At 34.2% G+C, this 24004-nt stretch overlaps 1 protein-coding gene across 1 annotated transcript in view; it reads right to left on the reverse strand.

Moving 5' to 3' along the window:
• Ttd14 (TRPL translocation defect 14) overlaps positions 1 to 24004 on the reverse strand; it is a 63759-nt gene that overhangs the window by 12642 nt on the left and 27113 nt on the right. The window contains exons 3-5 of the mRNA XM_089242468.1: positions 16714 to 16751; positions 9790 to 9827; positions 8880 to 9008 (exon numbers count right to left, since the gene is read on the reverse strand). Of these exons, the coding sequence (XP_089098594.1) occupies positions 8880 to 9008; positions 9790 to 9827; positions 16714 to 16751 (205 nt within the window). The remainder of the gene's footprint in view (positions 1 to 8879; positions 9009 to 9789; positions 9828 to 16713; positions 16752 to 24004) is intronic.

The raw sequence follows: 24004 nt of genomic DNA on the forward strand, positions 1-24004 counted from the left end.
TAAAAACATGGTGAAATATACACAGGAAAATTTAGGAAAAGAAACAGGAGTCACATCTGGTATAAAATCCATGAAACAATGAGTTCAGTAACTTGTTAGAGGAGAGTGGATTACTAATGAGCTGAGTCAAAAAGGAATATTTGATGACAGATAAAAGATAGAGAAAAAAAAATAGAATTATATTTCTGGGTAGGAATAGAAACGACACACTGAAAAAAAATATATAATGATGCTAATGAAAGAGCAGTTTAGCACAAAACACAAACCAAACCTTCCCCATTAGGTGAATGGGTGAATAAATCCATTGAGGATTCATCGTCACAAAATGACTCAATAAGACCCATTGAATGACTTGAACAAACTTTACCAGCATGAAAAACTATGAAGAGAAAAAAAAGCTCACAGATACTAAAAAAATCATGACATGTCTTAATTGATCAGCCACAGTTGATCTTGTGTAAAAACTTTGCTGCCTCTGAATAAAAAAAACCAGATATGAAAAATAATGATTCAAAAAAATCAGATTTTGATTTAAATCAATTCTTTTTATTTAAATCAGATTTTATTTTAATTAACTGACTGAGATTATTAATTAAAACAGATATTGTTATTCATTAAGAATGCACATTTATCTCTCAAATTTTTAGTTCAGCATCAATGAATAAATTAACAGAAAAATAAGAAACAAACAAAAAACAAACAGCAAACAAACAAACCACAAGCAAGAAATATAAACACCAAAAAATCTGTTTATGTAACGTAAACGGTTGTTGAGCCAGAATTAACTTCATGGATTAGCATTTGTCTAGAGAGATAATCGTTTTTATTTATGAGGACTTCCCCCTAAAAAGTGAATGCCTTTTAAAGTAAATGCCTAGTGGCAACTCGGTATTACATATGGGGTGCAAAATTTCTCAATTCACACAATGTAAAACCAAGATGTACCTGCCAATTCACGAAGCATCAACTAAATTAAAAAGATTCTATTGACAAGATTGTTTCTTGCGCAATTGGTGGATGAATTTATTATGTGTTTCCGACTTGCATGATTTTGCTTAATAATCCATACATTTTTATTCCTTCACAGATTTAATGAGTTTTGGTAAAAAACGAGCTAACTGGACTTCACTTTTTGTATTAAAATATCAAGTTCAGTGGAATTTATATGTTGGTACATCTATTATTTTAAATAAACAATTAAGGCATAGAATTCAAAACTTTATACACAAACTAATTTCTGGTTTTTTTATTTTAATCAGGAGGACCCTAGTGCAGAGTTTTCCAACCGGTGTTCTGCGAGAGCTTTTTCGGGGTTCCGCGAAATCAAAAGGGACAGAACCCCAAAAATCCTGAAACCCTGGGAGCTTGAAAAGTTTCCATTCTGCGAGCAAATTTCCTATGTGTTTGATGATGTCATTAATTTTACATTTTTAAGTATTTTTCCCTCTTTACTTAATAAAATTCCATTTCTTCAGCAATATTCATATCAATTTTCAAGTCATTCTGACAATCGTTCTTTTTTTTACAGTGTTTTGAAATCAGAACCTTAGTTATAATCACCCTGTATATCATAAATCATCGTTAATTAATGTGCATTATTTATACTCCATTAAATACATTATATTCACCTAATTTTTATTATAGTTTTTGCAAAATAGCTTCCTGATTAAGCATACTGAAAGTAACTGAAGAAAACATCTTTATATTATATGATTAACATTAAAAGAATTTTCAAACACACACAAAGTAATCCATTGAGGTGAGCGAAAAATAATTAAATTGCAAAAGTTGGTTTTTGTTAAAATGTAAAAATATTTATTAATTAATATGGGAATAGTGTTAATTAAATTAATAAATATTTTATTTCAATTAATTGTTAGAAGTTTGAATGATTTTTCAGAAATTTTATTGTGTTTAATGTTAATACAATTTAAAACAAAAAAAACTGGTTTAAACAAAAAAAAACCCAGTTTTTTGGTTTTCTTTCAAAAAAAAGAAGTTTTTTTACCAACCCTGGTTCTTCAGAAGATTTGAAAAAAACAACGTAACTCAGGGGTGGGAAGTGACTAAGTCCACTTTGGAGCAGCAAGATTCAGGATTTGGAGCAGCAAAATTCAGGATTCGGAGCAGTTTTGGAGCAGTAAATTCAGGATTTGGAGCAGCAAAATATGGGATTCAGAGCAGATATTTATAAATTGGAACAGTGAAATTAACAAGAATATTTTCGTTAACCCTCAACCCTTTTCAAAATAAAACTGCACTGTCTTTTGATATCAAACATTTTTTCGTCAGCTTGATTTTTGTTTTTGGTGTTTTAGGCTTTTGACACCTTGTTTGAAAGAACGGCTGTCATAAAATTTTTTGCAACCGTCTATTTAAGATGATTTTTGCTCACTGAGGGCACTATTCGCTGCCTTGAACAGCAGCACTTCAAATGAGCTAAAACATTTTTATAAGTTTTCAATCTTTTTATACTTGGAAAGATTTTGTTGCAAAATGGAATTGAATTTCGGAAGAATCAACACGATGTTTGGCGATTCAGCACTCATTATCTGGCGAGATTGGCTATCCGACACTTGTTATTTGGTGAAAATGACGATCCGACACTCGTTATTTGGCGATATTGACGATTTAACGCTCGTTATTCGCCAAAGTTTCTAAACTAACATTCGTAATTCGGCGGACATGCGCTTTTTACTCCCGGAATGAAATTTTTTTTCACGAAACATCGGGATTTAACACAATGACGATCAACTACAGTAATTTCTACTGCTTCTGCTTCCAGTGGCGACTTTTTTTTTTAAACGGAAGCACTCGCATTTGCACTTTGACGCTGAAAGACATTGCAAACCATCTTCAGTTCGACAATCACGGACAATATCGGGGTTTCACGATGGAAAGCCCGATGAGGGGCCGATAATTTAAGGATAATTTAAGGATTTAATAATTTAATTCTATGCAATAGTTTAGGCATAGTGGAATAAAACACGCTCTTTTCGGAAAGAATCGTTTCGTAGCAAGCAGGAGAAAACATTTTTTTTCGTCCTTTCCGAAATTCCAGGCATACTGAAGCAAAATTCGCTATTTGGCGCAGAAAAATACGAAAATACGCTATTGGAGCAGGATGGCACAAGATATTAGTTTTGGCGCAGTGCGGCGCAATTGGCGCAGAGTTCCCACCCCTGCGTAACTATCTTTTTTGAAAAAGTTTTTTTTGTTTTCCATATCTAAACAAATCAAATAATAGTTGGACATCGAGTCAAACTCTCTAAAAGTTGTCTAAAAGAGAAGAACAGAAATACTGGATATCAGTGTTTCTCAAAGTCTCTCAAGGGCAACCTTTGTCAAGGGCGTTGCGGCAAGCTGTCGACACTGCTGATTGCCTGTTCAGTACTTTAAAGGGGTGTTTTTTTAAAACTATTCTGAGTAGGGCTGTAACCAGAGAGGAACTTGGGAGTTCTGGTGACCCAGGCGCCAGACCACAGGGGCGAAAAGTTCACTTTTTAACTTCTCCTCAACATTAAAAGATGGGGGGGGGGGGCTCCTTAATGCGTGCTTGCCCCGGCTCACCAAGAATCTGGTTGCAGCCTCTGATACCGTACCTCTGTCAACAATCAGTCAATTAGTCGATCATCAAAGTTTAGGGCTTTTGAGGTGACAATATGCAATGAAAAACTATTATAGTGATACATTTTTGTAATCCACAATAATTACATCGATTCAATGTATAGAAATGATCATTCTTGGAAGAAGGTCTCAAGAAAGGCAATGACCTGCGTTTTTTTTATTCTGCTTATGCTTTAATTTAATGTTGAAAGAAAAGCATAAGGGAAATTTCCCACAAGTGACCATCATTGTATGTGGGTGAGTTCAACAAAAATGTCAATATTCCCACTCCTAGTAATAGCACATAATCGCTCTCAATGTCTAATCAGTGTTGGTCATGTAACATCCCATGACAAGCAAATATTTAGCATGCTCCAGAAAAACAAAATGGTCAATTGCTAAAAACTGACCGTCTTTTCACTTTCGTGTTTTTGCTCAAGTTGGAATTTTTCACTCCTCTGAGGCGACGGTATTAGTTTGTGTTCTCTTTCATCACAAGGGAAGTGATCCAGCGATTTGGCTGTAGTTTCGTTGTGTCCTTATTTGTTTGAAGCCTCAGCTCGTCTTATTTTACTCTGTTGAAGCTTAAGAATAAATAGTTTTTGTTTGTTCATATTCACTATATAGCTGGTGCTGGTTTGGCACCCTGGATTGGGGGCGGGGGGTTAGTATTCACCCTTTCTCTTAAAACCGTGTCCCACGAGAACTTGCTTTGGGACGCAGGGTAAGATAAGTAAAAGATAATAAAAGCCTGCCAGGATCCAAGGTCGCCTCGGCGAAGCAATAATTTTTATGGCTTTCAATACAAAGGCCATGGACCGAGCGTCTTCCTTTGAAATAACCGTCAAACCGAAAGATACCCAGGCCACATCGCCATATGGCAATATCGGCTCATTGTCCACACGGACTGGATACCTCTGGCAATTTATCCATAAAAAAGCACACATTACAAACTGTACATTACAATCATAACTATAAAATCATAATCTAAGTGTAAAATCATAATCTAAGTATAAAATCAATTGCGAGATCACAAATCTATGTATACAATCGGAAATCAAGCATATAATCCTATATATTCCATATTAAATCTTAATTTGAATATAAAGTCCTAAATCACATATTGAAATCAATAATAAAAATCAGATAAAATTCTTAATTGATTTCATCCTCAATTTAAATCGTTCGATTTCCATGGCATTATACTGATCTTGTGCTATCAGTCAGTCTTCTTTGTAGTTGATTAGTTTCTTTTTTCTTTGTGAGCGGCAAGGTGGGACAGTTTGTACTTCTGCTATAGGCTGATAAGGCGTCCATGGGATCACTTTGTCTTCATTGTCTTCTATCCATCTAATTATTTTCTTGACTTTATTCTACTTTTGTTTTTAAAAAATCTCTCTGATCCACCAGAGAGTGGCATTTTCAGCAGCGGGAAATGACCGAACAAGTAAGGATGTTGGCTGTGGTTTTTGCGGTTAATGTCCAACAAAGACTTTTATTATTTTTTACTTTAATTATCTTACCCTGCATCCCAAAGCGAGTTCTCGTGGGACACGTGCTTTACTTTGACCACTCGTTTCACATTTTGGATAAGCATGGTGTATGCCAAAATTCACACTCAACCCATGACCAAATACAGTGAGTAGTAATTTTTTCCTCTTGTTCTGTATTTTGTCATCAATATTATTTATCGTTAACCCCAATTCAATCCAGGGTAGTGACTACAATTTTTATGAGGGGCAAACATGATTTTGCCACCCTCTCCACTTAAATTCTGATGATTTTATAACTGTATTTTTGTTCTTCACTGATATTTGCCGCCCAAGGCAGTTGTCCCCTCCCCAGTTCCGGCCTTGATTTCATCTATTTCTTTTACTATTTTCTTGTTCTTTTGACAGTTTCTTGAATTTCGCGAATTTTAATGTGAATACTTAAACAAGAAATCAGTGATGCTATGTACTAGTTGACAAGATTAAAAAACTGTGGGTATTTGTGAAATACTAATTACATAGCAGTGAAATATGGTAGCCCAGGTCAATAAGACTCGTGAACTTACAAGATGCTCAGAGATATCATGTGTTCAATACCCTCTTTTTTCCCATTACAGTGCTTTTTCTGATACAAGGATCTATTGTGAAAACAGCACCATGATGATCAAACAGCACATTGCTAATGAAGAAAGCGTTTCTCGGTGAGAAACAAAAATGCCATTTGGGATCGGCTGTGAACTGTATAAGTAACGGTCTAATTAGTTTATTGAAAATGAGAAAAATGAATGTGGAGGAGAAAAAAAAGATTAAATGAGCATGTTTTTCATTATCCTGAAGCTATGTGTATAACTAGTATGAACATATGAAAAAAAACAGACATTTCCATTGATGCAGGGCTCATGTTAAAATAAGAGAGAGAGGAATTCACGATTTAAAAATTTCAAAGTTAGTTTTTTTAGCAAGCTTGACAAAATTAACATTTTTATTAAAACGATGAAATAACAGATTATTAAAAATTATTCTGTCCCCTAAAATATGGATCATATGGTCACACTACGTGTAACTCACATATATTTTTTTGTCACTTTCATCTACTGCAAGTGAGGATTCTTGTTTCGCAGAGCGAATGCAGACTTTTAGGACATCCTGTATATTGAAGAAATATTCAAAATTTGTTAAGGGTTCCGCGCGAGCATTCACGTTGGAAAACCCTGCCCTAGTGTCCCATCGTAATACATTCAGATGTCTGTCCAGGCATTTTTACAGGGTCCTGTCTATGATAATTTTCCTCATTTTTGTGAAAAGGGTCATTAATTTGTGAAAAATAATTTTGTAGGAAGCAAAATAATCTAGCTAATTTATCAAAAAGAAATGAAATGCCGAATTTATGGTTTCATTAATTTGTATTTTGTGAAGGGTCTGGAAAATGGGCCCAAATTTTAACTGGACAGACCAGACATTGCAAATACAAGCCAGGGCTAAGTAACTTAGTTATATCTTAGTTCAGCTCCCCATATCATTCTGAAATTTTTTCCATGCACAAAATCTAGAAATAGAACATATCTTTCTGCACTGTATCTGAAGATTAGGTTCAATTATATATTCTCCAGATCTTCTATATTCCTTTTGATCAACAACTTTACCAATAACTTGCATATCATACTAATATATACTATTCTAAATATACTAGAAATGGATTACCTTTTGGGTTTGATAATACGATCAAATAATTGACGTTTGGGTTTACCCAAAATTCCAAAACGAAACACGGCTATACGCGTTTCAGAACTATATGAAGTTCCTTCATCAGTAGCAGAAACAAAGAAGAAAAGAAAAAATATAGAAAAAACTCCTTATAGCGGGAGTTACTCGCTGTTGTAGACAAGAGTCAAATTCAAAATGAACCGGCAACAAAAGAGCAAGAGGACGGAAAAAAGAAGAAAAATGGTGGAGCCAATCACAACCGAGAACGTGATAGTGATGCTGATGGAAAAGAATAATTAATGTAGAAACTGTTGCCAGATTTTTTAGAAGTGTGGTGTGTTAGATAGGTCGTTGACCAACTGGTTTGTGTTTTTGTTGATGTGGAATGATTCGAAGAAATCCAAGTTAGACGGTGAGGGACATTTTTGGATGATTTTGGCAGAAGAGAAGTCAAATTTATGGCCCAGCTGCGTTGGGCTATGGATGAGCGGTTAAGGTCTTGGTTGCTTACGTATCTTCTATGCTCATTTAAACGGTATTATTTTAGGGCACGTTTAGTTTGTCCTATATATGATAATACGCATTGGCATGAAATGCTGTAGATGCCCCAGTTGTCGAGTGCGTCAATGAGATCTTTTAGTTGAGAGAAACGAAGTTTATTGACGGGGGGGGGGGGGGGTGAAAACAACTGGGGTATCTACAGCATTTCATGCCAATGCGGATTATCATATATAGGCCAAACTAAACGTGCCCTAAAATACCGTTTAAATGAGCATAGAAGATACGTAAGCAACCAAGACCTTAACCGCTCATCCATAGCCCAACGCAGCTGGGCCATAAATTTGACTTCTCTTCTGCCAAAATCATCCAAAAATGTCCCTCACCGTCTAACTTGGATTTCTTCGAATCATTCCACATCAACAAAAACACAAACCAGTTGGTCAACGACCTATCTAGCACACCACCCTTCTAAAAAATCTGGCAACAGTTTCTACATTAATTATTCTTTTCCATCAGCATCACTATCACGTTCTCGGTTGTGATTGGCTCCACCATTTTTCTTCTTTTTTCCGTCCTCTTGCTCTTTTGTTGCCGGTTCATTTTGAATTTGACTCTTGTCTACAACAGCGAGTAACTCCCGCTATAAGGAGTTTTTTCAATATTTTCTTTTTTTCTTCTTTGTTTCTGCTACTGATGAAGGAACTTCATATAGTTCTGAAACGTATATAGCAGTGTTCGTTTTGAAATTTTGGGTAAACCCAAACGTTGATTATTTAATCGTAATACCATACTAGGTTACTTTACTTTACCTGAATATCAATGAAGTTAAAGAAGAAATGGAATTTAAATTTAGTGATTTAAATTAAAGAAAACACAAAACTCCCTTCTGAAGAATTCAGACAACAGAAGAAACTAAAAAGTTTAAAAATTGAAATTCAAGGTCAGAATTTATTGTGTTAATTCATCATGTGCACATATAATAAGACCTTCACTTCGGGGCCGTTCAAGTATTACGTCATCATCGATGGGGGGAGGGGGGGTTTGGATAATGCTTACGTAATCAACCACCCCTTATGAAAATATGAGTTAGGATTCAGAGGGGCAGAGCTGATGACAAAATTTTGCTGACAAGGGGGGGGGGGGGTCAGCGTTTTGCTGACTTTTGCTGAAAAGGGGGGGAAGGGGGTCAAAAATGGCTAAAAAATTGCTTACGTAGTATTCGAACGGCCCCTTATTAGTTACATTTTTAATGAATTATTATATCTAGGAATCCCCACTTCTCATTCAAGTTCAATTCTGGCTGATTCAGTCACTTCATCATTCACTTGCACACCCATGAATGTAAAATCAATTAAATGATCCAGGATTATGGTAATTTAAAAAAAAGGTTTCTCATATATTAATCATAATGACACCTATAACCAAGGAAAAAATAGATATTCCGTAACAATAATAAACCATATAAAAGAGTATATAAGTAACTATAAGACGTATCTAATAGTTTAATTTACAGAAGTAAAATGAAAACACACATTACAATAAGTTTCAAACTGTGACAAACATGAATAATTTGCTTACAAGCTGCAGCATCCATAGTTCCTCTGTCGCAGATCACCAAACAGTTACGTTTCGAAGAAGCAGCAAGAGCAAAATAGGTTTCTTCCATAGCAATCATTGTTTTCAACAAATTCTCTTGAAATTTACAAGCTATAAAATAAAGAAATTAACAGAAATTACAACAGTAAAGAAATTAACAAATTTTTACAATTAAAACTATAGAAATTACTTGTTCAAAACATTTTTTGTTTTTTGTATAATCAGAATTTGGTTAAAATAGTTGTGAACATTTGTAAAAGTTTACTTTCTACAGCTGTGAATTCTACCACAGTAGGCACATTCAAGCCCCATTTACATGAGCAAGATTGGGATTTAATGGGGGGTAGTATGGTAAATATAAACCTGCTTTGCAACTTTTTTTCTTATTAATGAAGAGACTCACACCCTTGTTTCAGTAGACTTTTGCAGTTTCCTGCCCTTTTCCCATAAAAAAAATTTGTTGTGATTTTTCCCTATTGCTGAGTGAAAGATACCGGTATTTCCCATGTAAACGGGAGCTTTAAAAATAAATATATCAAAAATGGGAATAATCTAGAAGTTATATATTCTTAGATCTAGTGTATTTATATTGATTGAATTTGTTATTGTATATAGATACATGGATCAATGATTTCTATAGAGGTAAGAAAATTAAAATTGATAAATATAAAAACTATTTGCTATCAGTATTCTTTTTTCTTCTTTTTGGACACCTTGTTGGGCAGTTTGCAGTTCTAGTAGTGTATGTTTTGGAACAAATATGTTCACATACAGTTAAAAAAATTAAGTAAAATATGCATCAGTTAATAAGAGTAGTTAAGATCTAAGTTATCAACAATATAAGGGCAAACACCTAATGGTGTAAGAAAAAATATGAATAGAAAATGCATACCCTCTTCAGATGATAATTCTGCAAATCTTACACCCCCGCTGAAATGAATTAGAGAAAATGGTTTTGACATCAAAGACAATCATAAAAATTAAACAATTTGTTCAAAAATTCAATACGATACAATTTATATGAAGCGATGGAGTTAAATAGTAGTACGAGTATTATATTCAATATAATATCTCTATTTTAAACCAAAAAAAAGGTAAAAAAAAAATGTTCATGACTAGAGCTTGGAAGTTCACACAAAATGCCATAAATGCCTTTCTGCCTATTTTCGATTTTTTAAAAATAATGCCCGAATTTTCATGCCTTAAATGCCTTTTCAACATTGTTTTATGTTTATCCATGAATTTTAAAGACTGTATTCAGTATGACTTAACTATTACTATTAATAATTATCAGAAACTCCTACCAGCCTCATTCAAATGCAAATACATGTGCCTGAGAGGCAAAAGACTACCATTGAACAAAGAAATTTCATCTCTGCTATAGAGTTTTCTTGATAACAATCAATATACAGTTAGACTTGCACTCTGAGATTGTAGAGTTCTAATTAAATCTGGATTACGATTGCACATTCCCAATTATTCACCAATTCATTAATTTTGCTTCTCCTTTTTTTCCTTTTACTGTTTCTCCACATCATGTTTTGCTCACATATCATAAATAGAAGATGGGCAACGTCCCAAGAGTTTTCCTATCATCTTTCATTGCTATCATAGAGTGCCAGCGGGAGGGGGGCGTTGACAGTGTTCTACTCTTACACTTTTACGCGATGCACTGGAAACAACTATGTGTGGCAAGATATTTTAGATATGGAAAAATCATCTCCATTGAATTAGAGCAATGATCTTTAAAAACAATAGACAGACTGAATACAAAGCTTAACACTTGAAAATATAGAAATATGTTGTTGCTATGAAAATATGTTACTGAAATTAATTCTGTATCAAAATATTTTTATGATATAATTATTCTCTAGTATTAGCCAGCATTATTTTTCACATTAGCCAATTACATGTTTAATATTTGGATGAATCGACTGATCTAAGCTTGAGGGACTGCACACACTTTTTTCAGCATGAAAACATCAACTCTTAACTTGGTTAATAATAACTGCAGTATTAGCAATCATTGAAACAGACTAAGTGCAGCAAACTTTTTAGAAAGTTTTCAGGCCCTTTATATATTGCAGCTTTTAGTTTATTTTTTCATTTCATTATAAATACCTTCATTTAATGCCTATTTTACACCTTTTTAGTGTCGTTTTGTGTGCCTATTTATACAACTTTTAATGCCTAAACTTCTAGTCTCTATTGATGACAAACACAATCATGAGAATCATTTTTTCCTCCCCTGCTTTACAAATGACTGTACTATACCTGGGGGGGGGGGGGGAGAGAATGAATTAACTACGGAATATCAATTTGAAAAGATTTTTGAATCTGCATATGAGTCATTAAATCTGATACAAGTCAAGCCATGTTTCACCCAACCATGACTTCCAATATTGTTTTGGATTCACATTCAGTATTGTTTCTGCATTTATATTTGGAACACCAAAAAACTGTTTTGTAACTTTGAAGCTGTCGTGATCGCCATTTTGTTGGAATATTATGTTAATGGACAAACAATTTATTTATTTCTGTTTTTGATATCTGGCAACTCATTATTAGTCAAGTATTTAGTTTCAGAGTTTTGGCAACAGCATAGAAAACATGGCTGCTCAAGTCTGAACAGCAACAGATGTCGTCTCTCACTTTAAGTGTTTAAATCTCTATTAAATATGTGTGTCTTCAATTGAATATTCTGGTTATAATTACTTACACTCACACACATCATTAGTAATAAGGATATATCAACAGATCCGAAATAACAAGACATTTTCCCCCTTAAAATATTTAAACTTCTGAAATCGCATAGATAGAATTATTCTCATTTTAATCATAAAAACACTTTTCTTCACTTTCACATCATCTGTTGTTTACCACTTTTTATATACATGATTAAAATTGGTGAGTCATGACTTTAATTTATACTGATTGGCACCCGTATATTAACTCCTTAATGCCAGTTGGTAAAGAAATTTGCCATTCAAAATTAATTTGTTTTTGCCACCACTTTCTAAGTAGTCTTTAATGGGTTAAAATAAATGTCGATATCATTCCATTCCCACGCTTCAATTAATCAATCAAATTAGACTTTTTGTAGAGGGTAGAAGTATCTCCTAGTTGCACTCATTTCTTTTGTGGCAGTTTTGCGTTCACATTTTGGTTCACATATAAGTAGTTCTGTAGGGTGCTCATAATTCTTGAGCAAGGGACCCCTTCCTTAAAATATTGAAAATGCAGTATTTAGTCCGTTGACCATCCCTTGGCTGCAAGGGAGCCAGTGGAAATGAGCAGTACCTTGGTAAGTCCCATTTATTTTTGCACGTGTGTGTGTGTGGCATTGCAACACCGATAATATATTTTAATACATGTTTGTGAATAATTTAATTCATTAATTTAATCTCTGTGCAAAATTGCAATTGAATATCTGTTTAAAATACAAGATATACGGAAGACTGGATGTTGTGAATTTTTTTTTTTTTTTTTTTTTTTTTAAGGAAGGAAAAAACTTGCCTCTACCGGGAGTCGAACCCGGGTCCCTCGATTGCCGGACGAGTGCTCTGACCACTAAGCTACAGAGGAGATAGAGATTTTCCTTCGCTAGAGCGTATATATGCCGAACGGAACCGTGCAATGGACGGTGAAACCAATCAGCTAATAGCTCATGGACGACGAGCCACCAGAGGGCTAATAATAATAATGGCACAAATAATAAATATCTTCACAACATCCAGTCTTCCGTATATCTTGTATTAACAAGTGGAGAGCGACATTCATGTCATATCTGTTTAAAACTTTTGTTTAATGATCTTTAATACATTTTGAAATGCTTAACATTTGATTAAATCTGAATTATTGTGGCACACAATGCTTCAGAATGTTTATATATGTATTTTTCATTTAATTTAAAACTAAGTCATGTTACACAATTTCGACAAAGCTACTGTAGAGTTGTATTAGTTCCTGCTTGTAATTTCAAAAAATTTTGCTAATCATGGTTTTTTCAGGTTACGATCAAACCCTAACACTCTTGGTCTTAGCTACTGGGGGGGGGGGGAAGAGTCCAATAACTATTAGCGTTGATAGTTGGGTCTGAAGTAACGAGCAATTAAATAATGCAATGGTGTAAACTTATCAGGGATTCAACAATTATCATTCCTTTGATTTCTAATTTCTAATGACTGGTGCATGCCAGAAAGTGTTATATGTAAGCCTATGTCAGGACTTGAAAAGCACGGCAGGTCACCACAAGTGGCACTTAACATTGCCTAGATGTGATCGCTGAATTGAAGTCTAAAAAGACGTTACAAAATTCTCTAATTTCATTACAGTAAATCTCCCAACATTGGAAGAAATTCTGGAAAAGTTAAACTTCTGCAAATTGACTTACAGAAGCACCGACAGAAATAAACAAACTTTAGCTATTTTTCTTGACATCTCTAAGGCCTTTGACTCCGTAAATCATGAAATTTAACTTAGTAAACTGTATTATGCTGGTGTCAGAGGCCCCAAAGCAGAATATGCCGAAATGTGCGACGTACGTTGCAGAACAACCAGTGCTGTTGCAGAACAATCTGGAAGAATTTTAAGAAATATGTAGAAAAATGCTATTATGTATATTCAAATTTTTACCGCAGAACATTTTCAGTCAGCTGAGGGCTCGTTGCAGAACATCGCAAAACATTCTGCTTTGGGGGTCAGAGGTGAACCACTTCTTTGGTTCAGATCATACTTAAGAAATAGAACACAAAATGTTAAAAGTAACAATTTATTTAGTTCTTACTCGAACATTGGTAGAGAAGTTCCTCAGGGATCCATTTTAGGACCATTGCATTTCATTATTTTCATCAATGATTTTTGTACTTTAAAACTTTTCAGTAAAATTATTACATACGCCGATGACTCTGTAATCCTTTATTCATGTGACGATCAATTTGCATTGGTATCTCAAATTGAGCAAGATCTTCTAATTATTAACGATTGGTTTGCTCAAAATGATAAGAGGTTAAACCTTGACAAAACGAAATTTATGTACTTTTGCCTCAGGGGAAGTCCCAACTCAAATCTCGTTATCAAATCTCATGCAACAGTTGTTCACTTCACGCTTGTAATTGCCAGTGTCTAGGAGAGGTTTTCTCATGGAAATGTCTCAGTATCTACGTTGATTGTAATTTGAAATGGAAATTTCATGTTGAATTCATCATGAAAAAACTCAATTTTTCTTGTATAAGTTTTACCATTTGCGAAGAATTGTTCATCACACTTTCTTGCACTCTGTTTATTATGCCTGGGTTCATTCATCATTACAATACGGTCTACTTACATGGGGCTGCGATTATAAGACTAACTTATTACCAATTATAACTATTCAATTGAAATTTCTCAAGTTTTTAGGATACTCTACTTCAAATGACATTTCTTTATATAATAAATATATCCTAAACCTACAACAACTTGTCTTCTATAAAGCAATAATCTTTCTACACAAAAACAAAAATCTTTGCACACCCAAAATAAATGTTTCCTTGAGACGACCTCATATGGTCTTTGAGATTCCCTCACATAGAAAAAATATTTTTTGCAAACATTTTTTTTACATTGCTCCTAAAACTTACAACACTTTACCTATTGAATTGCAAAATATAACACAGTTTCCTGCTTTTAAACGATGACTTCAACAATACATTGCTAACATACCAAATATTGAAACTTATTTTAACACTCAGACATAAACTTATAAATTTTGATTGTGTTTCACCGAAGCGATTTGCTTATTTTTTTTACAATTCCTGTTCGCCACCTTTATTTTTTTTTATACTCAGTGCATGTATTTTCTTGATTTGCCGATATGTATATTTTTTCACATGCATGCTTTTACCATAACAATACTAATTTCACTAGTGACTTTTAGTTTTAGTTTCATTCTATGTTGTCAGTACCGGTAACAAAGTTACCCCTTGTCAACTCATATATAACTCAGTATATCAAAAAATTATTTCAGTCTGTAACATGTTATGCATATTTTTTTTTTTCTCCTTTCTTTGTATAAGTGATAGTGAATAAATGTCTTTTTGAAAGAAAAAAAAAACAAAAAAACATTTACAATATCAAGGAAAAATTTTCTGAATACTATGCTGAGGTGAACTCTAAAAGAAAAGTCACCTGGTCTCCGTCTGGACACGAACCCAGACCTCTTGTATTCTGGGCAAGCACGCCAACATTTACACCACTGGAGACACTATCCTGCCTTCCTTATTTCACACACTGTGGCACGAGGTGTTCAAATAGAGACATTAGTAGCCTCTCTTAACTTAAGGAAATGCCCCCCCCCCCCAGAGTTGGGGCAGTTCAAAGAAAGATAGATGGCTTTCTCTCTAATTTCTTGAAGTTAATTGAAGCTACTAATGTCTCTACTTCAGCACCTCATGCCACAGTGTGTGAAATGAGGAAGGCAGAGTTGTGCCTCCAATGGGATGTAGATGGTAGCATGTGTGCTCAATATGCAAGAGGGCCTGGGTTCGAGTCCTAGTGGAGACTAACTTTTCTTTCCAAGTTCACCTCAGCATAATATCCAGAAAATATGTGTTTCCTTGATATCTTGGGCTGAGAAAAAGCAGTCTATCTCTATTATTTACAAGTTTTTCAAGTAAAAACCATGCTTAGATTGAAGAAAGAGCCTAGCCAACCCTAAGGAGCTTCTGCCCCAAAGGCAGAATGTTTCACATTGCTCTGCAACCAGCCCTCGGCTTATAGAAAATGATTTACGGCAAAAATTTCCATAACAGTGTTTCATACATATAAGAGTTGTAAGGCAGCAAGATGGTTTAACAAGGAATTTATTTAAACATGATATCGCATGAACAAACACATGTTGGCCAAAAAAAAAACCATGACTGGATTCCATGACGACAACTACCTTCTTCCTGTTTGACAACTCTCGAACCACCCAGTGCCAACTATATTTTTTGTGAAAGATGGCCTTAACTTGTTAAGCGTTTTTGTCGAGGAACAGTCTTTTAAAAAAATTGGATAAAGAAACCCAATTTTTTTTAAAAGACTGTTCCGCGACATGCAGCACTTGGAAGACTTCTGCCAAATTTGTTTTTTTGACTTGCTAGATCTGGCTTTGTATGTGCATCTCAAACAATTTATAAATGTCTGATGGATGCCTATAATCTGTTAAATGCTGCAACCTATTTTTCAGATTTAAAGTGCAAGGACAGATGCCCAAATTTTTTAGAATTCAAAATTATGTTGCAGGTCTGCCTGCTTTCCGTAGAGACTTAATGGAGAAAAGACTGGTTCGCATCAGTGTCTCAAGGTTGAAGAACAAACTTCAGGCAATCACCATACCACTCGCAGGGGACATTCAAACATTTGCCCTCAACCACATGATCATGCATCAAATTTATAACCAATTGGGGGGTGGGGCTAGACTGTATTGTTTATAATTTTAATTTATACAAATCTGTCAATTACTGTCACTACTTTGTTAAAGCAATAAACACACACAAAAAACCTTAATATCAATTTTATACATGTATTTTTTTTAGACAGAGGTTTTACTTAATAAGGAGGTTCAAGAAATCAAGGTTTGATTGTAAATAAACAGCGAAATTCCCTATCTCAGTAATATTTACTCATTCTTTTGTCATAAAAAAGAATATTTTAGATGTAGCCTCATCACACAAATTAATCTTATTTTTAAAAACAAAAAATGCTTTTCAGTCCATTCACGTTTATATAAACTGATGATTTAAAAAAGTGACTAGCTGCCTCTTAAGATAAACATAATTGTTGAAGACATGCTTACTTTAACAAAACAGTTGCAGTCTCCGGAACTCTATAAACCTAAAATGATAAAATCATAAAAAGGTCATTCCATAAGAAAGGTTTGGAAAAAAATGTTAAATGTCACTCGATACTTATTAATTGAAAATGTCATAATTTTCCCCTTTTTCAGATATTCCACCTTAAACTTTGTATTTTTACGAAAGATTTTCCATGTTTAACATTTATATATGTTACTGCTAAAGCCTGAAGTGCAACCACTTTACTTATTAGCCAAAATCCGATTTGCAGAGATGATACAGGCTTTGGTCAGCCAATTAACGAAATGGCTGGAGATCCCTGGCCAATGTGTTGATGTAAAATAGTCTGGTGTAGGCCCCAAATCCATGCTAATTTTCATCGCTAATGTGATACAAGGCTACATATATGATAGCTGTATTGGATTAGCTCCATGTGATGAGAGAAAAAGAGGAATTTGAGAGGGAAAAAAAAAATTAGAGTTTTTCTGCAGCATTTTGAAAAAAATAAAGGTTACTGCATCGCAAGTTCAATATGATGGATCGCCATAGCTAACAGACATAATTATCACGAAAAAATACACAGAATGGTGATGATCCCGAATCATGCCTTTTCTTTTCAGACTTTGGCATGGAACCTCCAGCCACTTCGCAAACTGTCTCGGCAAAGTCCAGAATTCTGACATTAGCTGGGTTAATTCACAACAAAATTGACCAATTTGCAAACTGGTCGATTTTGGGCTTTGACAGTAATATATACAGTAGATTCCCATTTTAACATAGCAAAAAATAACCTGTTGTAGCAAAAAAATCTTGTTTTAGCAAAAACTTTTCTAATCCCCCAAATAAGTTCACATAAGAACAATGTAAAAATTTGGAATTCCTTTATAGCAAAATTTTATTACTATGAAGCAGGATTGGCAAAAATCCAACCCGCCCCGGGTTTTTGTGAATATGCTGTTTGCAATGTTACATATCAATGTACATATTTAGTAATCTATATATATAAAATTGAATTTCTGTCTGTGTGTGTGTATGTTCTCTGTACAAATCCACAATTTTAGATCGATTGTCGTCAAATTTTGCATATATACCAAATGGAGCCAGTATTATAGCTAGTAAATATATAAAAATAGTTTGTATACATCTAATTAGATGTATGTACTTAGTAATTAATATTCTAATATCATGCTAATTAAATTTTAGTATCAAATTAGTAATGAGATTGAGCTACAATAGGCTACTTTAAAATTTCGCCAGAGTAGGGCAAATGCCCCAAATGGGCAAAAAACCGTAGGGAAACAATGGTTTTTGGGCCTCAACAATCACTTTCCGAATGTTTACTTTGGTTACCGTGGTTCCCTAGCAATGCGTTTCAGACGTGTTTATGCCTTTACAATGGTTTGTAATTTCTTCAATGCTGTCAGTATATGTATAACATTTATGCCTTTATAATCGTTTGCCACATTTTGCCATATTGGTGAACTTAGACACAGTTTGCATGTCCCTCAAAGAAAGAGGGAGACATCACGTGATCCAAAAAAGCCTCATTGAAGAAAACCCGGGCAACGCCGGGTATTATAGCTAGTAAATATATAAAAATAGTTTGTATACATCTAATTAGATGTATGTACTTAGTAATTAATATTCTAATATCATGCTAATTAAATTTTAGTATCAAATTAGTAATGAGATTGAGCTACAGTGGAACTTTGATTAACGAGCAAAAATTTAGAAAAAAATTTAGATTTGGTTAATGAGCGAGTAAATCGGCCTAAACAATAATACTCCCCTCTCTCGTCATTTAGAGTAAGAAATAGTCAATAATGTATGTAAACATTATCGTATTTTAGGTTTATTTATGGTGTAATTTATATTATACATATTTTATTGTATTATATTTTATTATTGTGTTGTGTTATTGATTGTATGCCGTTTTTATTAGTCATTTTTATGTGAATTGTGAACGAATTATGCCAGTTTCCATTATTTCCTATGAAGAAGTTTGATTTGAATAACGAGCTATTTGGATTATGAGCATGTTGGAGGAACAAATTGAGCTCATTAACAGAAGTTCTACTGTACTTTTTAAAATATTAAATCTTAACTTCTTTAAAACGTTCCTGAAATTTCCTGTAGGGCCGTTCAAGTATTACGTCATCATCAATGGGGGTGGGGGAAGGTTTCCGATTTGCTGACTTTTGATGACAAGGGGGGAGGGGAGTTTGGATAACGCTTACGTAATCAACCACCCCTTATGAAAATATGAGTTAGGATTCAGAGGGGCAGAGCTGATGACGAAATTTTGCTGATAAGGGCGGAGGGGGGTCAAAAAAAGGCTAAAAATTTACTTAGGTAATACTTGAACGGCCCCTGTACTTTGCATATATTATGACATCTCTTCTCCCGTGCAAAAAAATCCTTGTATTCAGCCAGTAATTTATTTACTAATTTCAATTTCTTAACAAAAATTGTTTTGCTAAAGACTATGGGAGGGATGGGGGGGGGGGGGGTTGCAAGCTAACAAACAATTTTTAGCAAAAAAACTAGTGGGTTTTTGTAGGTGAGTCTGAATTTTGTACAGTGAATACCACTTATAACGTTTTTAAAAAAAGCATTGTGTAAAAAACCTAAGCAGGAAAATGCTATAAAATATTAATGGAAATTTGTTGGTGCCATGGGACCATGAAAATAAGTTGTATTAAGTGTGAAAATGTTCCAAGTGGGAACGTTATAAGTGGGATTGACTGCATATGTTAGAGAAGAAGCAAAGAAGATGACCAGACCAGACCAGCATTAGATTTTCACCCCCATTCCCAGCCGTTGAGGCTGACTGTGAGGTTACAGACGGATCCAGATGGATCTATGAAGAAATTGAAAGAGGAGACTGTGTTTGGTGTATGTTAGAAAATGAGTGAGTGAAGTGTTGTGCGTGAGAAAGTAAGTCAACGTCTGGTCAAATAAAATGGTCATGGCTTCCCCAGAACTTAGTCTAGTTTTGTAAGTTTTTTGCAATGCCGCCACACCTGAAATAAAACATAAAGCCAAGAGAGCAAGTCCAAAAGCAGCACACTCAGTATCACAGGGACATCACAACAAAAGCAGTGATTAACTTTGTGTGTCAACAAAAATAGAAAAATTTTAATCACAAGCATTCTTGCTATCCTACCCAATATCAAAGGAAGTTCGATCCGTTCGGTGTGGATTTTTTTTTTTTTTTTTAAAGGGTAAATGTTGAGTAAATAGGTGCCAAGAGAGTAAATAGGTGCCAAAACGCAAAAAGAAAAAAAAATACTGTACAAGTAACACGTACAGAAGTAATCAAAAGCACATAGGAAAAGAGGTTAAATAGATTCCAATAGAACAAAATGCAGTTTGGGATTTTCCCATGAAAAAGGATAAATAGGAGCCAAGACATCATACAATACAGTGAAAAATCAAAGTGTGATGAAAACTATGTACATATTTACACAAGGGAGAGTAAGAAGGATGATTAAGTGTTTCTCCAGGGGAGATGAAAGATCTGTTTTGGACGTCTGTAGATCTTCCTTCTGGAAGTTCTAGGTGGAGGGATTTCACTATAATTGACAATTTCATTGATATGAGAGTATGTGGAATTAGCCATACGTAAAAATTGATTTTTATTAAGCTTTTTAATGTATTTCCAGATGTGGTTAATTCTGAGATCTTTTCTTATGTTTTTTCCTCTTATAAACCATGGCGCCCCGGTGAACCTCCGAAGAGTCTTGTTTTGAGCAGTTTGTAATGATTTAATGTTAGCTTTATTAGCAAACGCCCAAGCTGGGGAGGCATACAGAAGGGTGGGCCTAACGATTGATTTGAAGAGCAAAATCTTATTTTTAATAGAAAGTTTCGCTCTAGGGAACGTAATCTTGTTTAAAGCACCAAGTATCCCATTGGCTTTATTTCGCACATATCTGATATGTTGTTTGAATGTAAGAGCACTATTAAGAATTACACCCAGATATTTAATTTGGTCAACTGGAGCGAGGGAGCAGCTGTTAATATGTAATCGACGCAATCTGGGTATCTTTTTACATAGAGTAAACCAGATAAATTTACATTTATTGCTATTCAAGACTATGTCTGAGTCTTTACACCATTCAGTGATATCGTCTATTGAATCCTGAAGAAAGTCAGCAGCATCACCTGGCTTTCTGTGTCTACAGAGTACTACCGCATCATCAGCAAAAAGCGATAATATACCAGCCTGAGGCGCAGGAAAATCGTTGATGTACAATAAAAATAGCTGAGGACCCAAAACGCTGCCTTGTGGCACAGATGCATTTACAGGTTGAACAGTAGAAAGTGTGTCATTAATATTTACTTGAAAAGTTCTACCAGTTATGTAGTGGTAGAAGAAAATTATGTAGAAATATGGAAATTGCAGGTTAATCATTTTATTGAGGAGAGTAACAAAGTCACACTTATCAAATGCCTTGTTAATGTCTAGGAATGCAGCAGCAGCATATTCTTTATGATTGAAGACATCCGTGATAAATTCAGTTACACGGATTAGTTGCATCACGCAAGAGTGTTCTTTCCTGAAGCCATGCTGTTCAGGTCTTAAAATATCATTAGTGTCAATGAAAGCTTCCAGTCTGGTGGCTATAATTTTTTCATAAATTTTGCTGATATTAGTCAGAAGACTAATAGGTCTATAAGAGGTTGGAAGTAATACGTCATTTCCGTTTTTGTGAATTGCTTTAATAATACAGTGTTTCCATGGTTTAGGAAAATAATGAATCTTGAGGGCTGAGTTAAAGATATCTGTGAGTGTTGAAATTATGTTAAAAGGTAAGTTTTTTAGAGTCACATTTGATATGTTGTCATATCCAGACGCTTTTTTGGTTTTGAGAGTAGAAATAATATCTACCACTTCGTCCACACTTGTTGATGGAATTTGTTCACCATACTTGTTTATATGTTGGTGGACGTACCTAACAACTCTGTTTTTGAGCTCTATTTGAGTATGGAGCGGCTGAACATGATTTGGTGAGAGCTGCCTTCTGTATGCCTCCGCAAAAGTTTCAACTATTTCATTATCTGAGAAGACTATGCCCCCTGCACCAAGAATCTTGTTTATTCGTCTACTATTGTAGGGCTTGCAAAGGTTCCAAGCCTTCCATATGTTAGTATTATCACATGTTGCATTTTCTATAAAATTTGTGAATCTGCAATTTACGAAGTTTTCAACCTCAAGCTTAATTTCTTTACTTAATTTGTTCAAAGTAATTTTATCAGATCGCCGTCTGAATCTTTGCCAGAGGCTTCTAACCCTATTTTTGTGCCTTATTTTCTGCAAAATTTCTTTAGTTAGGCCATATTTATTTTCTTTTTGTATTGAGATAGTTGTGGAATTTTCGATTGCAGATTGAATTTTATTTGTAAGTTGATTGACTGCACTATCTATAGTATGTGCACGTGCTGGAATGTCATTATGCGTTCCCTCATTCACAAGAAGCTCTTTAAATTTGTTCCAGTCAGTTTTACGATATATTTTTTGCCTGTGAGGAACCGGGAAGTCAATCTGGAAAAATATAGGATTATGCGGTGAATTAAGTACTGTTTTGGTATACATATGTATTTCATATAAAAAGTTCTTAGATATACCAAAGTCTATTACATCAGGGCTGTATCTAGCACATGAAGGAATATGTGTAGGAATATCTGAAGAGTGAACTTCAAGAAGGTTATCAAGACAAAATTTCCTCAGAATACGACCACACCTGTTATTGCGTTTACTGTGGAAAATGCTGTTTTTGCTATTCCAATCACCTGCAACAAGTGTAGGAATATTTGTGTTAAAGATATATTCAAGGAGTGGCACGTCAATTGTATTCCTTGGGGGCTTATATATGGCACAAAAATTTAGGGGAGTTCAAAAGAAGATGAAGAAGAAGCATATGAAGATGCAAAGAAATTGTATTCAGGTGGCATAAAATGCAGTAAAAAATAGTAAAGGGACAGATGGAACTTACTGTTACAGAGATAGATAATGAATAATATTTATCTCAACTTCTTTAACTCATGAGTAGGTCCAGCATATAATTTTATAAATAATTTACTCAGCTTATTTCCAAGTATATTCAAGAATTTGAAAACAAAGAATTACATTTTTAAAATTACTAATGAGGGTAAAAACTCCAAATTTCTTTATTTCCACAGTGAAATATGCACTTTTAATATTGATTTCTGAGGCAATCATTCTAAGCTTATCCTACAAGGTGGTGATGATGATTATGTGGACACACACACACAGAATTTTCAATTAATTCTTATATAGGTTATAAAAAGAACTAAGGCTAAAATGGTTTTGTCAATTTGCTAAACACTATAAATAAATGAGATTTGTGGGCTAACATATAGATATAATTTTTTATTTTTTTAAAGAGCCATTCCTATTATGTAGGTTTCCAAATTAGCTAGGTTCAGATTAGCAGGATTTTAAAGCATTATTTGTGTTTCTTTTCTCTATTTTTTTCCCCATAAGGGGTCCCCCGCATCTAAAAGAAACCAGAATAGTCTGAAATTTCATGCTTTCGTCGCTGGTAATACTACCAGATAGTCGAATCCTGTTTTAAAGAATACCGTTATAGCAAGGAAAAATCTTGTTTTAATGAACACTTTTCTAATTCCCAGATAAGTTTACATAGGAACAATACAAAAACCCGAAATTCCTTTATAACAAAATTCTATAATAACAAAGTGATTTCTCGTGTCTCTTGAATCTGTTATAATGGAATTTGACTATCGGTTCAGCGGAAAAAATGAGAGTGAATCTTACTTTCATAGGATGAAAATTTTGATCCAAAAAATGAAATTTTTTACAGTGAATTTCACAGTGAAATGAGGGTTTTGAAGACAATTTAACACCAGAAGGACCATGGCAGTCAAAATGACTGGCATGGTTCTTCTAGTATTAAATTATTTTTTAATTGTCATTTTGACCATTTTCAATCGCCTCTCCCAATTCTCATGATGAACCAGATAGTTTAAAAGGTTGAACTTTTCCCTAAAAATGCTTAAACAATAACTGTCCAACTACCATAAATTAAAAAAAAAAAATCGGCCGAAATATTTTTAGTTATATCTAGAAGGAATATCACCAGTCAATTCGACCAGTAATGCTATAGGCACTTTTATAGCCATGTGCAGCAAATATTTCATCGCCTTGTGGCATTAAATTTCAACTAGTATAGACACTTTGGCGAATTGAAAGCATCCTTCATGATCAACTAATTACAGTAAAACCTTGTTAAGTTGTCACTCTGG

The sequence above is a fragment of the Pholcus phalangioides genome, unplaced genomic scaffold (assembly GCF_987345545.1).
Source record: "Pholcus phalangioides strain wild (caught in Gottingen) unplaced genomic scaffold, Ppha-v1.0 ptg000015l_1, whole genome shotgun sequence".
Classification (NCBI taxonomy): domain Eukaryota; kingdom Metazoa; phylum Arthropoda; class Arachnida; order Araneae; family Pholcidae; genus Pholcus; species Pholcus phalangioides.